The sequence below is a fragment of the Physeter macrocephalus genome, unplaced genomic scaffold (genome assembly GCF_002837175.3).
Source record: "Physeter macrocephalus isolate SW-GA unplaced genomic scaffold, ASM283717v5 random_1390, whole genome shotgun sequence".
NCBI classification, from domain to species: Eukaryota; Metazoa; Chordata; class Mammalia; order Artiodactyla; family Physeteridae; genus Physeter; species Physeter macrocephalus.
Genome location: NW_021146819.1, coordinates 3278 through 16136, shown reverse-complemented (window position 1 = coordinate 16136; position 12859 = coordinate 3278). Strand labels below are relative to the sequence as shown.

Here is a 12859-nt window from a genome sequence, read left to right as displayed (position 1 = left end):
ATGTGGGATCTTCCCGGACCGGGGCACGAACCCGTGTCCCCTGCATCGGCAGGCGGACTCTCAACCACTGCGCCACCAGGGAAGCCCCAACCTTGGCATTCTTAAAGAGTACAGGCTACTTACTTTGTAGAGTGCCTCTCAATTTGAGTTTGTCTGATGTTTCCTCGTGATTAGAATCAGGTTACACATTTGTAGCAGACTACTGCAGAAATTATATTGTGTCCTTCTCGGTGCGTGGCACCAGGAGGCCATGATGGCAGCTTGTCCCAACACGGGTGATGTCAGCTTTGACCATTTGGTTACGGTATTGTTTGCCAGGTTTCTCCACCGCGTTTACGTTTGAACTAACACGTAGTTTGTAGTGAAATACTTTGCGAGTCATCACAGGCTCTCCTGTCAGCAGATGTTGAGGTAGGAGCACAGAGGTGTACAATTTTGTGCCTGTGAAAGAGGGAAGATGCAGACCGGACAGCATCTCGGCCAGCCCGACAGTTCTGGAGCAAAGACTGCCTAGTAGGGAAGCCTTGTGTTGGGCAGAAACGGCCAGACCCCAGCACCTGTGCTGTGCTCAGCCAGCGTCTGGGGCTGCCAGGAAGAGCGTGCCGTCGGCTGAAACGCTGCCGCAGACTTGAAGCTCCACAACACGCGGGGCCTCGAATGGATGTGTGAGCAGCTCCTCCGTGGCCGCTGCGCTCCAGGACTACGGCACTCACTCGTGCGTCCGTCATTGACTTTGTAAGTCTTTCCATACTTACTGGCAATCTCCTTAAAGAAAAGCTTTCCCTTGGAGGCCACCCACAGGGTGGCGGCCCTGACAAAGGAAATGGTGACTGAGCCAGGCAGAGAGATGGGCAAGTGCGAGGCCCAGTGAGGGCGAGGTCAACAAAAGGCCAGAGTTGTGGGAGCGGAGCTAGTGCAGGTCCAGGGCCGTGAGCAAGTCAGAGGCTGGAGACGGAGGCTGGTGAGGACGCATGGGCCCTGGAGGTCGAGGAAGGACTGTGCTGTCCCGGGTACCTGGGCTTCCTCACAGCATGTGACCACAGGGCAGGACCCCGGAACCTGGTCGCCCTCTCAGCCCGCGCTGGAAAGTCACACAGCATCGAGTCAGCAGCGCCTGGGCGCCGGGCCGGTCACAGAAGTCCACTCAAGAGGCGGAGACCCAGACTCCATCTCGGGACGGCAGGAACAAGGGGATCCCACTGGAAGGAGCACGTGCGACGGGCCAGATCGCTGGGGCATCTGCGAACAACACTGTCCACCACATTTGGTCTGCACTCTGTGAAAGGGAGCCACTGGGGGATCGCGCAGGAGAGTGAATAGGATTATGGCTACTATTCTGAGAACAGCCCCTTGGGAGTCAAGGGATCAGGTGAGAAGACCAGTTAGGCTGGGGGCTGGCCTGGTTACGGCAGCATTCCAGGCAAGGCTGATGGTGGCCTGGACGTGGTGGACGCAGTGGGGGAGGTGAGAGGCAGTCGGGCTGTGGGTGTGCTCTGAGGTCAAGCCCACAGGCTGTGCTGGAGGCTGGCTGGAGGTCCATCCTGCAGCTTTAAAAACCACCCCGGGACTTCCCTGGTGGTCCAGTGGGTTCAGACTCCACACTACCACTGCAGAGGACTCAGGTTCGATCCCTGGCTGGGGAGCTAAGATCCCGCAGGTCCCACAGGCCACTCGGCGCGCCCAAAAAAAAAAACAAAACGAAAAATACCTACCCTTACTCTGAGGACTCCAGAGATGTCACTCCAGGCCTCATCTTTGCCCATTCTCGTCTCCTGTGCATCTGCCCTCCCACCCACCCCTCCACCTCGGGCCCAGGCCCCGCCAGGAGTCATTGATATGTCCCCCTTTCCCTGCCCCTCCCCACATCCAACCATCAGCAAGTCCAGAGGTCTGTGCCCACAGAACCGTCCCAATTCTGCCTGTTTCTCCCACCTCCATTGCTATGCCGCCACCATCTCACTGGTCTCCTGGGTTTCCTTTTCCTAGTTACAGTCCACTCTGCACTTGCAGGCCCCGTGAGCCAAAAAGACCATGTCACCTGAGCTCACCCTCCCCAAAGGCTTCCGTTGTCTCGGGGGTAAAATCCAAGCGCTCCCGGGGTCCCCGGACAGAAGCGCTAATTTAGCAAGACAGCTCTCACTTTCGAAAGATGGAACCTGTCCTCTAAAGCTGTTCTTCCAGAAAAATCTTATAAGGACATTGATTTTCTACGAGGATGCAGGTCCGGACAATCAGAGACAACTGTCACCCTGTATCTGTTGAACTACAGGATTTTTAATTTACAGAGATGGCTGAGTCATGACAGGGAGAGGCTAAAGCTATTGAAAGCAGGTTTTTGTTTTATTTATTTTTTTGGCTGCGTTGGGTCTTCGTTGCCGCGCACGGGGGCTTTCTCTAGTTGTGAGCAGAGCCTGCTCTTCGTTGCGGTGCACGGGCCTCTCATTGCGGTGGCTTCTCTTGTTGCAGAGCATGGGCTCTAGGCGCGTGGGTTCCGTAGTTGTGGCGCATGGGCTTCACTAGTTGTGGCTCGCAGGCTCTAGAGTGCAGCCTCAGTAGTTGTGGCGCACGGGCTTAGTTGCTCCGCGGCATGTGGGATCTTCCCGGACCAGGGCTCAAAGCTGTGTCCCCTGCATTGGCAGGCGGATTCCTAACCACTGTGCCACCAGGGAAGCCCCTGAAAGCAGATTTTTATGCCTTACATTTCCTGAGGGGAGGGCACACCACGCCCCACAGGGACACAGGCAGAAGCAGCAGTGTCGATCGGGAGGCAAGAGCAGGGGCCCGGGGAAGGCTCAGACCTTTATTGGGGTTCCCGTGGGAAGGGCAGGGCAGGGCAGGGAAACAGCTCCTGATTGGTTTGTTTGATAATCCAGGGGGTCTTGGTGCACAGAGGCAGGCCTGGCCCTGGGCGGCTTCGGGCAGGGGGCTGTCAGCTGGGCACGTGCGAGAAGGCAGCCGTTCAGGGCGTGCGTCGGGACGGCAGGAGAGAGGAGGACAACTGGCCGTCCATTTGGCCCTGTCATTAGTGAGTGGGTGCCAAGAGACAAATACTGAACCGCGGCATGTGGGATCTTCCCGGACCAGGGCTCAAAGCTGTGTCCCCTGCATTGGCAGGCGGATTCCTAACCACTGTGCCACCAGGGAAGCCCCTGAAAGCAGATTTTTATGCCTTACATTTCCTGAGGGGAGGGCACACCACGCCCCACAGGGACACAGGCAGAAGCAGCAGTGTCGATCGGGAGGCAAGAGCAGGGGCCCGGGGAAGGCTCAGACCTTTATTGGGGTTCCCGTGGGAAGGGCAGGGCAGGGCAGGGAAACAGCTCCTGATTGGTTTGTTTGATAATCCAGGGGGTCTTGGTGCACAGAGGCAGGCCTGGCCCTGGGCGGCTTCGGGCAGGGGGCTGTCAGCTGGGCACGTGCGAGAAGGCAGCCGTTCAGGGCGTGCGTCGGGACGGCAGGAGAGAGGAGGACAACTGGCCGTCCATTTGGCCCTGTCATTAGTGAGTGGGTGCCAAGAGACAAATACTGAATCTAAGGAAACACAGTTAAGAGTGCCGGTGTGCCCGGGGGGAGCACCGAGGCTGACACCCCGATGGGGGACGGACGAACGGGAGCCCATCGGGTTTTGGTCAGATCTGTGGCCACGACTCAGTCTCTCCGCCAAAGAGCGTGCACAGGGCTGGAGCTGCAGGGCTGACGTGGCCCTGGGAGTCTGGAATGGTTCCAGGTCAGCCACACGCTTCTTGCTGGGTCTCCAGCCACTGCTTCCTTCTTCTTCAGGGACCTCTGGGGTGTTCTCCCGTGCACCCTGGCAGGTGGCCTCAGACCAGCAGAGAGGAGCCTGCACGCCCCGAAGGCCGTGGGAGCCTGGAGCCTTTGGTCCTGCTCTGGCCCTGCAGCCCTGGGGCCCTGTGCCCCTAGGGCTCCTCCTGCTCTCCACAGACGGCAGGCCCCAGGTCCTGGGCCACCTCCCCCCACTGCGTCCTCCCGGTGGGGCTGGCCCCTCGGCTCAGCAAAAGCCCTGCAGTGGAGCCGTGGCCACGCTCCACGGCAAGATGCAGGGGGGTCATGTGGAGCCAGCCAGCAGCGTCGACCTTCGCGCCCCTGGCCAGGAGGTGGCCGGCAACCTCCATGTGGCCTCCCCGGGCAGCGTGGTGCAGGGGGGTGAAGCCCAATGTGTCCCGAGCGTCCACCTCCGCTCCCCAGGCGGCCAGCAGCTGGACGGCGAGCAGATGTCCACCAGCAGCAGCCCTGTGGAGTGCAGAGCGGCCGTGCCTGTCCTTGAGGCCTGGGTCGGCCCCGTGCTCAAGCAGCATCTCCATGTCCTAGAAGAGAAGGGGGCAGGGGCAGGGCTGGCCTGCGCGGGCCACACAGTGCTCAGCTGCCCTCAGCACCCCCTTTCTCCACACCGCTTCCTTATTTGGTGCTGCCTATGGCACCTGCTGGGGCTCTACTTGGAGACCGCACTTGCCCCCTAATGGTCCTGAGCTGACTGTGGCCCCTCTGCACCGCCCGGGGCCTGGCTGGACTCAGGCCCGCGGCCGGTGCCCAATAAATATTTGGTGCTGCCGGCCCAGCGCCCTGCCTGGGCTTCCAAGAGCTGGTTACCAAGGGGAGTGACGTCAGGGAGGCACGCAGAGCCCTGGTGCCCGGCCCCTCCCCCACCACCCGCACGATCACTCGACCACTCGGGGGCCGGGCCGAGACGTACCTGTTGGCGGCCCAGGTCGGCCGCGACGCCCAGAGCCGTGGTTCCCGCGCCGTCCCGGGCGTCCACCCGCGCCCCGTGCGTCAGGAGGAGGCGCAGAGCTGCCGACTGCCCGGCCGCGGCCGCCACGAGCAGGGCGCCGTCCAGGCCCGCGCCACCGCCCGCCGCCAGCAGCTCGAGCACCGGCAGCCGGCCGCCCGCGGCCGCCCAGTGCACCGCCATCCAGCCGCGCGCGTCCGCCGCCGCGGGGCCCAGGCCCGGTGCATCCAGCAGGCGCCTGGCCAGCAGCGTGCAGCCCAGCGCGGCGGCCCAGTGCAGCGGCGTGAGGCCGGCCCCGCACCGCGCGTTCGCCGACGCCCCGCGCCGTAGGAGCAGCTCGGCCGCCCGCGAGGGCCCGTGCCAGGCGGCCTCGTGCAGTGGCGTGCGCCCCGCGCGGTCTGCGGCTACGGCCCGGGCCCCGCGCTGCAGCAGGAGACGCACCAGCGGCACGTGGCCGCGCAGCACGGCCAGATGCAGCGGGGTCCTGCCCGCGCGGTCCCTGCGGGGCGGGGAGGGCGGCATGGGCGAGGGCGGGGCACGGGGAAGAGACCTGCTACCTTTGCCCAGGAGGGAACCGTCTCCACCCTGCAAGGGACTGCTGCCTCCATCTCCCACTGAAGGGACACCAGCCACCACCCCTACCCCTACCCCCACCCCCGTGGAGTACCCGGTCCTACCCCTGGGCTCACCTCTCCTCCACACTGGCCCCTTGCCGCAGCAGCCGAGTCACCAGGCCCAGGTGACCCCTCCACACGGCCTGCAGCAGGCGCCCCCAGGCCTGTGGGGCGCTGGGCCCCTCTGTCCCAGCTCCTGGGGCGTCCTCGGAGCCCAGCTCCAACCACCGCAGTTCCTGCTCTGCCCCTGCCTCTGTCAGGTCCTGCTCCCGGGGCTCAGAGACCCTAGAGTCCATCTGGAAAGAACAGGAATCCAGCATGGATGCTGGAGGCCCAGGCTGGACCCAGCCCACTGTCCCCAGGTCGACATGGACCCCTTATCTCCCCAGGGGAACCTGGCTACCACTTAGCCTTCTGACAGCCTTGGCTCTCAGCTACCCCCAAAGCGAGCCCACCCAGGGGCTGTCCTCTGGCTGGGGGTTCTCTACATGCCGTCCCGGCCCAGCCACAGCCTGGTGGCCCTTTCATGAAACTCCCCCTGAAGGCACAGCGGTGGGGTATCTGCTCCCAGAAGGTGGAAGGCTGGAGCTGCAGTTGTGCGGTGGTGGTGGTGCCTCCCGGGGGCCGGGCTAAGGGCCAGTTCTCCACCTGTTTACCCAGCAACTTAAGGGGAGGCCCTGCCTGCGGGCCACAGCCCCTGTCCCAGCAGCCATCAGCCCCTGCCAACTGCCAGAGCCTCTGGCTTGTCCTCCCTCCCGGGAGACAAAGACCAGGCAGGCAGGAACCTGCCCGTGGACCACAGCTCCTCAAGGAGCACAGCCTTTGATGTGCCATGACTCGCCCCCAGGAGACACCCACACACCTTCCCCCAGGTCCCCCCTCGAGCCCTGCCCGCCAGCCCCACTCCTGTCCCTGCTGGCTAAGACCAGGCTGGGGTGGTGGGCAGGGTGAGGTGGGACCCCTCCCCCCCACCCAGATGCTGCACGAGGACAGAAGATTCTCCAGGGACACCAGGCAGGCAACCTGGACCAAGGGGTGGGATAGGAAGCCCCCTGAGAGGAGACTGAGGCAGGTCTCCAGGGGCTGTGAAGGGGCAGAGCCCCAGGCAGTTGAAGGAGGGAGCCAGGCGGAGGGAGGACTGAGGGCAGACGGGCTACATCTGGACGGTGGACGTGGTGCTGCAGGAAGCCCGCAGGAAGGCCTCCAGGTTGGTCGCCTTGGTTCTGGGGCCCTGGGCAGGGTGGGCCGGGGTGGGTGGCAGGCCCTGAAGGTGCCTTCCCATCCCCCAATCCCTGGGTGAGGCCGCCCGTCCAGAGCCCAGACGGGAGAAGGAGGTGGCGCGGCTTCTGCAGCCTTGTCCCCCCAGTGCCTCTCACGACCGCCCACCGAGAGGCAGCACGGCTTCGGGGTGGTGGCTCCCACCCCAGACCCTCCCCGGCTTCCAGAGACAGACGAGGTGTCCTCAGGGCCCTGCCCTCCAGAGAGGGCAGCCCTTCCAGGTGCCGGATCCAAAGGGTGGGTCTCCAGGCAAGGGGTTGAGAGGCCCCATCCCACTCCCAAGCCACACGGATCCTACCCCATAAGCCACGGCCACCCCTCTTCTAGAATGAGAGCTTCGTGACAGCACGTCACACAGGCTGGCAGATTCGTCCCGTAAGGAGCAAGGTGTTCTGGGTGGACGCGGACAGTTTACTGGTTAAGCAGCCGGCAAAAGCCAGAAAAGCAAGGGTGTCAGCCCTCTGCACCGTCCCCATAGGATGACCCAGGAAGACGCTGAAAGGAACAGGGCCAGATGACAGGGGCGTGAGGACATGGGGTGGGAGGGGCACCCTGTTGCTGAGCAGCAGCCTCTGGGCTGCAGCCGCGCCCCGGGGGCCCCGTGCGCCGTCCTGTCCCTCATCAGAGCCAGGGAAGCTAGAAACGGCCTCCTGGTGGCCTCCCCACAGGCAGAAGGCAGTGAGAGTGGGCCGTGGGGCCTGTCCCCGCCGGCTTCTGCCATGGCCTGGGCACCGCAGCTTGCTCAGTGACCTGCAAAGAGCTGTCCTGCTACAGGCAGAGGCCTCTGTTGGCCTCCCTCTGCGTTGAATCCACAGGCGTCCATCGTGCCTGGCACACAGCGGGAGCTCAACGGAGTGCTTGTTGAATGAGTGAATGAATGAGTGGAGGACCTCGGGGAGAGAGTGGGGCTTGGAAAGGAGATGAGTCCAATATACTTGCTGTCTGAACTCTCTTTTTTACCCCAACTTCACTATCAGGATAAATAAACAGCTACCGTGAGATCTTCACACGCATGCACCAGTGCAAGCAGTTCAATTGTACACGTGCTGGGCAGCAGGGCTTGGCGTGCACTGCAGGGGGCCTCAGCAGCTGTCCTGGCTGGCGTGTCTCCACCCGCGTCCCTTGAACAACCTGTGCATGTCGCTGTCATCGTCCCGCATCCCCGCGTGTCTGAGGGGTGCTGGTGAGCTTGAGAGGCCTGGAAAACGTTAGAAGAAAAGTTGGAAGGGATGAGGCGAACTGTAGGGGGAGGGAAAGAGAAACATTCGCATCTGGTGCCCCCCGGCCTCCTTCATCCAGCTCCCAGACAACCTACTCAGTGGTTTAAGTGTCAGCTAGTTATGTCAGTGGTGTTTATTTATTTATTTCTTATTATTTTTCAAATAATTTTATTTATTTATTTATTTTGGCTGCGCCGGTCTTAGTTGCAGCATGTGGGATCTTTACTTGAAGCATGCAGGCTTCTTAGTTGCAGCATGTGAACTCTTAGTTGTGGCATGCATGCAGGAGCTAGTTCCCCGACCAGGGATCAAACCCAGGCCCCCTGCATTGGGAGCACAGAGGCTTACCCGCTGGACCACCAGGGAAGTCTCTGTAAGTGGTGTTTAAAACACTGTATGTCGTGCACGGAAACCCCGGGAGGTTGTTAGGTGCTAAGAGTATTTTGGTAATATTTGGAGAAATTAGTTGGGGTTTTCGGAGGGGCTGGGAATGCTTCCCCCCTTACTTGAAATCACAGAATACACGCTCCCCCTGTTTTCAGGATGGATTGGATTCTGACACAAAGGATGCCTGTAATGGTAGCTGCCATTATTGAGCGCCTACTGTGTGCTGAGTCCCACAGTAAGCATTTCACATACGTTACCCACGTGCCCTCTCAACAGCCCTGCAGTGTGGGCACCCAGCATCTTCTGGGGCTGTTCTGATGCTGAGAGGGGCCAGGTTTGGGGATGAGGGAACCAGAGGAGGCTAGGTCAGATGTTGACCTTCCCCGTGGCAGCTACAGATGGGGCAGTTGCCAGAGTTGAGACTGATGAAATGAAACCATTGTGTGCAGGGTCTGGAAGTGGGGAGAGGGCGGGACCTGGGGGGAGGACAGCCCAGTGCTGAGCTCTCAGGACAGCTGTGCAGGCTCTGACCAGAGCACGCAGGGGCTGGCGGGGGAGACTGGGCAGGACTGGAGCTGTAGTAACCTGGCAGAGAGAGGGTCAGCCTGGCAGCGAGGACCTGAGGCTCAGGTGTGGCCCTGGAGACTGATGGTCAGGGCTGGACCTACCTGGGCCAGGGTCCTGCCTTCCAGCTGAGTCCACTATCTGGTTGCTGGGGTCTGGGTGGAGGTCTGACCTGGCAACCTAGGGTTAAAAGGTTGCTAATCTGACCTGGGGGGGCGGAGGGTGGGCACCAGTCCTGCCACGTGACCACTGCTGTGAGCCCACCAGGCCCACTGCCAAGAGAGCATGAGTGAGCAGGAGAGAGAGACAGAGGAGGATGAGGGAGGGGGCGCTTCAGACACGGCACCCATGCTGCCCCGAAGGCTTCCTGACCGCCAGGCCTCAGACCTGATGTCCCCAGGGTGGGCAGGCCTGGCTGCCCAAGGCCTGGGGACCCTGCTGCTGCCTGGTCGGGCCCTGGCTGGGCTCCTGCTCTATCTGCTGCTGCCCGCAACCGTGTTTCTGCTGGCGCTGCTGCCCGCAGCCACCACTGTGTACCTGGGATTCCTGTGCCACTCGAGGGTGAGCTGAACCGTCCACGGGCGCGGGGCTGAGGAGCTGTCTGGGGTCCTCGGGGAGTGCAGGTCCCTGGAGGCACGTGTGCCCCTCCCTGAAGAGCTCCTTCTCCTGCCAAGCCCCCCCCCCACCACCAATGGCCACAGCAAAAGAAGGGCTTTTGTTTGCCACCCAAGGGGACGGCTCTCTTCCCTCCCCTGAGGCCTCTCAGCCTTGTACCAGGAGCCGCCAGGGCCTGGACAGCTGGGCAGGGTGGGAAGAGGAGGAGGGTTCCAGGAAGAGAAGATAAAGATATTGTCAGATTTAACCAGTCCACAGTCCCCAGCCTCCCAGCCTTCCCCCTGAAGACCCCCTCCTCCCCTGGGATGGGTTTCCCCACGTATGGAAGGGGTTATGGCTTGGTCTGGGATAGGGAGAGTATAGGCAGATGGGCCCCTTTCTGCCCATCTGGGGAAGGGGGGGCCGGGGGAAGGGGGCCGAACGCTGGGCCGCAGTAGACAAGGTGGCGCCAGCTGGCGACACCCCAGGGTAGGGCCTGGGGTCAGATGCCAACTTAGGAAAGAGCCATGGGAGAGCAGAGAGCTATCCTCTGAGCCTCCCCTCAGGGGACTCCTACTCGGGCCATTTACCGCCTGGGTCCCCATCTCCCATCCTCGGCTGAGAAATGCCTGGCTCACAGCCAGCCCCAGCCCCCGCCACGCCGGGTCTGCCACACCTCAGGCCCGGCCGTCTCCTCTCCCGGCCCCGCCCAGGTCCCCCTGCTCTCAGGCCCCGCCCCGGAATTGAGGCCTCGCCCTCTCCCCGTCCTTTTGTTACCAGGCCCCGTCCCGGTCCATCTGCACCGGCTCCCCACCCCGCCCAACTCACACCCGAAGCGGGGCTTAGCTCCCGCCCCGTCCACCTGCTGCCAGGCCCCGTCTCGGAACTGAGGCCCGTCCGCCCCGCCCCCAGGTCCACCCGGCGCCCCGCCCCGCGTGCCGCGCGCTGCTGTCCGACCGCGGCTCCGCGGCGCTCATCGTGTCGGGATTCCTCTCGCTCCCTCCGCTGCTGGTGCTCGCCTCGGCCGCCCGCGCCCGCCTGGCCCGACGCCTCCGCTCGCTGCTGCCACCCCCGACCTGGAGTCCCGGACCCCGCCACCATCCCGACGGGGAGGAGCAGCTCTAAGCCTGGGTGTGACCCCAGAGGCCTCTCCCAATCCCGGAGGCCCCCGAACTCCCCCCGTGTCCCCCATCGGTGGCTCCAGGCTGGTGAGCTCAGGGTCTGCGTCCAGGTCCCGGCCGGGAAATCCCGTGCGCGCCGCGCGGCCCTGTGCGCAGTGCTCCGAGGGGCCGCGAGGTGGCACCGGACTCCCCCGGACCGGGGCGGCCCTTCCCCACCCTCACCGGCCTCCACAGTCCCCGCAGCCGCCAAGTTGCTGGGACGCCCCCAGAGAACAGGGAGACGGCTCTCGGAGAAGGGGCGCGTGGCCAGGCTCGGAGAGAGGCGGCCTTCCTGGCTTCTGCCACTGTGGCTGTCCTGGGCTCCTGTGCCCCGACAACGGGCAGTCCCTGCGGGCCCCCTGTCTGGTCCGGCAGCGGCCTCCAGCGAGTCCCAGAGGCGGGGAGACTTCCACGCTCCACGGTTCCGGAACTTCAGCGGCCAGAGCACTAGGGCGTGCAGGGCTCAGCCCGAGACCCGGGTTAGCGTTTAGAGTGAGGGCTCTGTCTGTTCTCTCTGGATAATTTTAAGATCTTTTCCGTCTTTTGCTTTCTGTGCTTTTAAGCATGTTTCTGGTTGTGGCTATGTTCTTATTTATCCCCTTGGTACACACGGTGTGTCCCGTTTCTACAGATTCACATCTTTCGTCAGTTCAGGAGAATTCTCAACCGTTATTTCTTCAATTCTGCCTCATTCATTCTACATATTCTTTCTTGGGAAACACCTATTATGTGAATGCTTCCCACTGTGCTTTTACCACTCATGTCAGTTCAACTCTCTTCTGTGTTTTCCATCTCCTTGTCTCCCGGTGCTGCATTCTGGGCAATCTCCTCATCTCCCTCTTTGAGTTCACTAAGCACTGGCTGAGTCTAATCTGCTGATTATCACATCCATTTAACTTAGATTATTATGTCGCCCTATCTAAAAGTTATACTACTCACTTCTTATTCAAATCTGATGATTCTGATGATCTCTTGGTGCATGCTCGTGATTTGGATTCCAGCTTTGACTTCTGGAACATTTCACACATAGTTGTTTCTTTTTCTTTTAATTATTTATTTTTTGTCAGTGCCCTGCGGCATGCGACATCTTAGCTCCCCAACCAGGGATCAAACCCTCACCCCCTGCATTGGGAGCGTGGAGTCTTAACCGCTGGACCGCCAGGGAAGCCCCACACCTAGTTATTTTACAGACTGTACCTAACAACTGCACTCCCTCTGCCTTTGGGGGTCTAAATCTGTTCTTTGCTGCTTCTGCTGACTCAGTGACAGCATAGCGTTTCTTTGAATGTTTGTACTTGTCAGCATCAGCCCACACCTGTGAACATTCTGAGGCCACGTCCCTCCACAGAGGATGCCCTTGTGAGGCGTGTCCAACCTGGGCCCCTGTTAAGGTCCTGGTCAGTACCCCACTGTGCAGGGCACCCACGCTGTGGCCCCCTGATGCAGTGTGGCTCTCCATCCCTGTGTTCAGGGAATTCTCTGCTTTACCCTTTGTTTCCATTCATCATCCTGGGTTTCTGTTCCCTATTCTTCTACCTGTTTATGCACTTCTTTCTAGCATTTCCTGGAGGGGAGGGGGCTTGGAAGACATCTACTGCCTTGTAAGCCCAGCAGTGTATTAAAAATGTGTTTGTTTTAATTCATCCAGAATCTAGTAATAGCTGGAAGGCCTTAGAAAGGATCTAGCACACCATGTGGCCAGCAGGGCTCCACCTGTGACCAGGAGGTCAGGGCCCAGATGTGCCCAAGGATCAGCGCTCAGGGCTCACTCGTGGCTTGAACAGGGCCCGAAGTGGGGCTGGCTCAGGTCCAGCAGGAGTCCTTGGGGTTTTCCAATTGTCTGTGGCTTGGGTCAGATGGGAGCCTGGCTGGCTGCCCTGTGCCCGAGGAGAGCGTCCCCGGTCCGAGGCCGCCTTCCTTCCCCTCCCGCCTAGGGTTGGGCAGGCTCTGGCCAGGCGGCAGAGGACTCTCCTGAGGATCCGCCTGGCCCTGGAGTCATCAAAACAACAGCTGGGCCTGGTGGGGGCGGGGAGGCCACCGTGGGGAGCTCAGCTGCTGAGCCCACTGGTTCCTAAGGTGTGTCCCGGCTTCCCAGGCCTGCCCAAGCCCTGCGTGGCCTCCAGCTGGCCCCGGGGACAGCCTGCCTCAGCTCCAGCTCTGCCCACCCACTCACAAAAGGAATACTTGTGGTAGGCTGTGGAAGGAGCCTAGGGGTCTGCTTTAGGGGGCCAGCCATCAGGGAGGATGGAAAAGTGGAGAGTAGAGGCCCTGAGCTACTGGGTGGGTCAGAGGTGA

General features: G+C 61.6%; 2 protein-coding genes across 3 annotated transcripts; one reads left to right on the top strand and one right to left on the bottom strand.

Annotated features, from left to right (window-relative positions):
• Positions 1-3824: 3824 nt before the first annotated feature.
• Positions 3825-10017, bottom strand: ANKRD65 (ankyrin repeat domain 65). Of its 2 annotated transcripts, XM_028487087.2 has the most exons (5): positions 9348-10017; positions 7634-7837; positions 5437-5657; positions 4712-5246; positions 3825-4325 (listed from the first exon to the last, which is right to left on the bottom strand). In XM_028487087.2, the coding sequence occupies exons 2-5, from the start codon at positions 7787-7789 to the stop codon at positions 3918-3920; spliced, it is 1320 nt and encodes a 439-aa protein (XP_028342888.1). In that variant the 5' UTR covers positions 7790-7837; positions 9348-10017; the 3' UTR covers positions 3825-3917. The 2 variants fall into 2 exon arrangements, with proteins under 2 accessions (XP_028342888.1, XP_028342889.1); XM_028487088.2 differs by lacking the exon at positions 4712-5246 and having other exon boundaries at positions 3976-4325.
• On the top strand, positions 9096-12128 carry TMEM88B (transmembrane protein 88B). The gene is made up of 2 exons (XM_007129127.4): positions 9096-9371; positions 10317-12128. Exons 1-2 carry the CDS (start codon positions 9096-9098, stop codon positions 10527-10529), a joined length of 489 nt encoding a protein of 162 aa, XP_007129189.2. The 3' UTR covers positions 10530-12128.
• The last annotated feature ends 731 nt before the right edge of the window (positions 12129-12859 follow it).

Excerpts from the sequence above, each read along its gene's own strand:
- ANKRD65 (XM_028487087.2), bottom strand. The coding sequence starts at position 7,789 with ATGACAGCGACATGCACAGGTTGTTCAAGGGACGCGGGTGGAGACACG. Across the intron at positions 5,247-5,436 it reads GGGGCCAGTGTGGAGGAGAG|GGACCGCGCGGGCAGGACCC; the intron begins GTGAGCCCAGGG and ends CCCGCCCCGCAG. Across the intron at positions 4,326-4,711 it reads CCGACCTGGGCCGCCAACAG|GACATGGAGATGCTGCTTGA; the intron begins GTACGTCTCGGC and ends CTTCTCTTCTAG.
- TMEM88B (XM_007129127.4), top strand. The coding sequence starts at position 9,096 with ATGAGTGAGCAGGAGAGAGAGACAGAGGAGGATGAGGGAGGGGGCGCT. Across the intron at positions 9,372-10,316 it reads GATTCCTGTGCCACTCGAGG|GTCCACCCGGCGCCCCGCCC; the intron begins GTGAGCTGAACC and ends CCCCGCCCCCAG.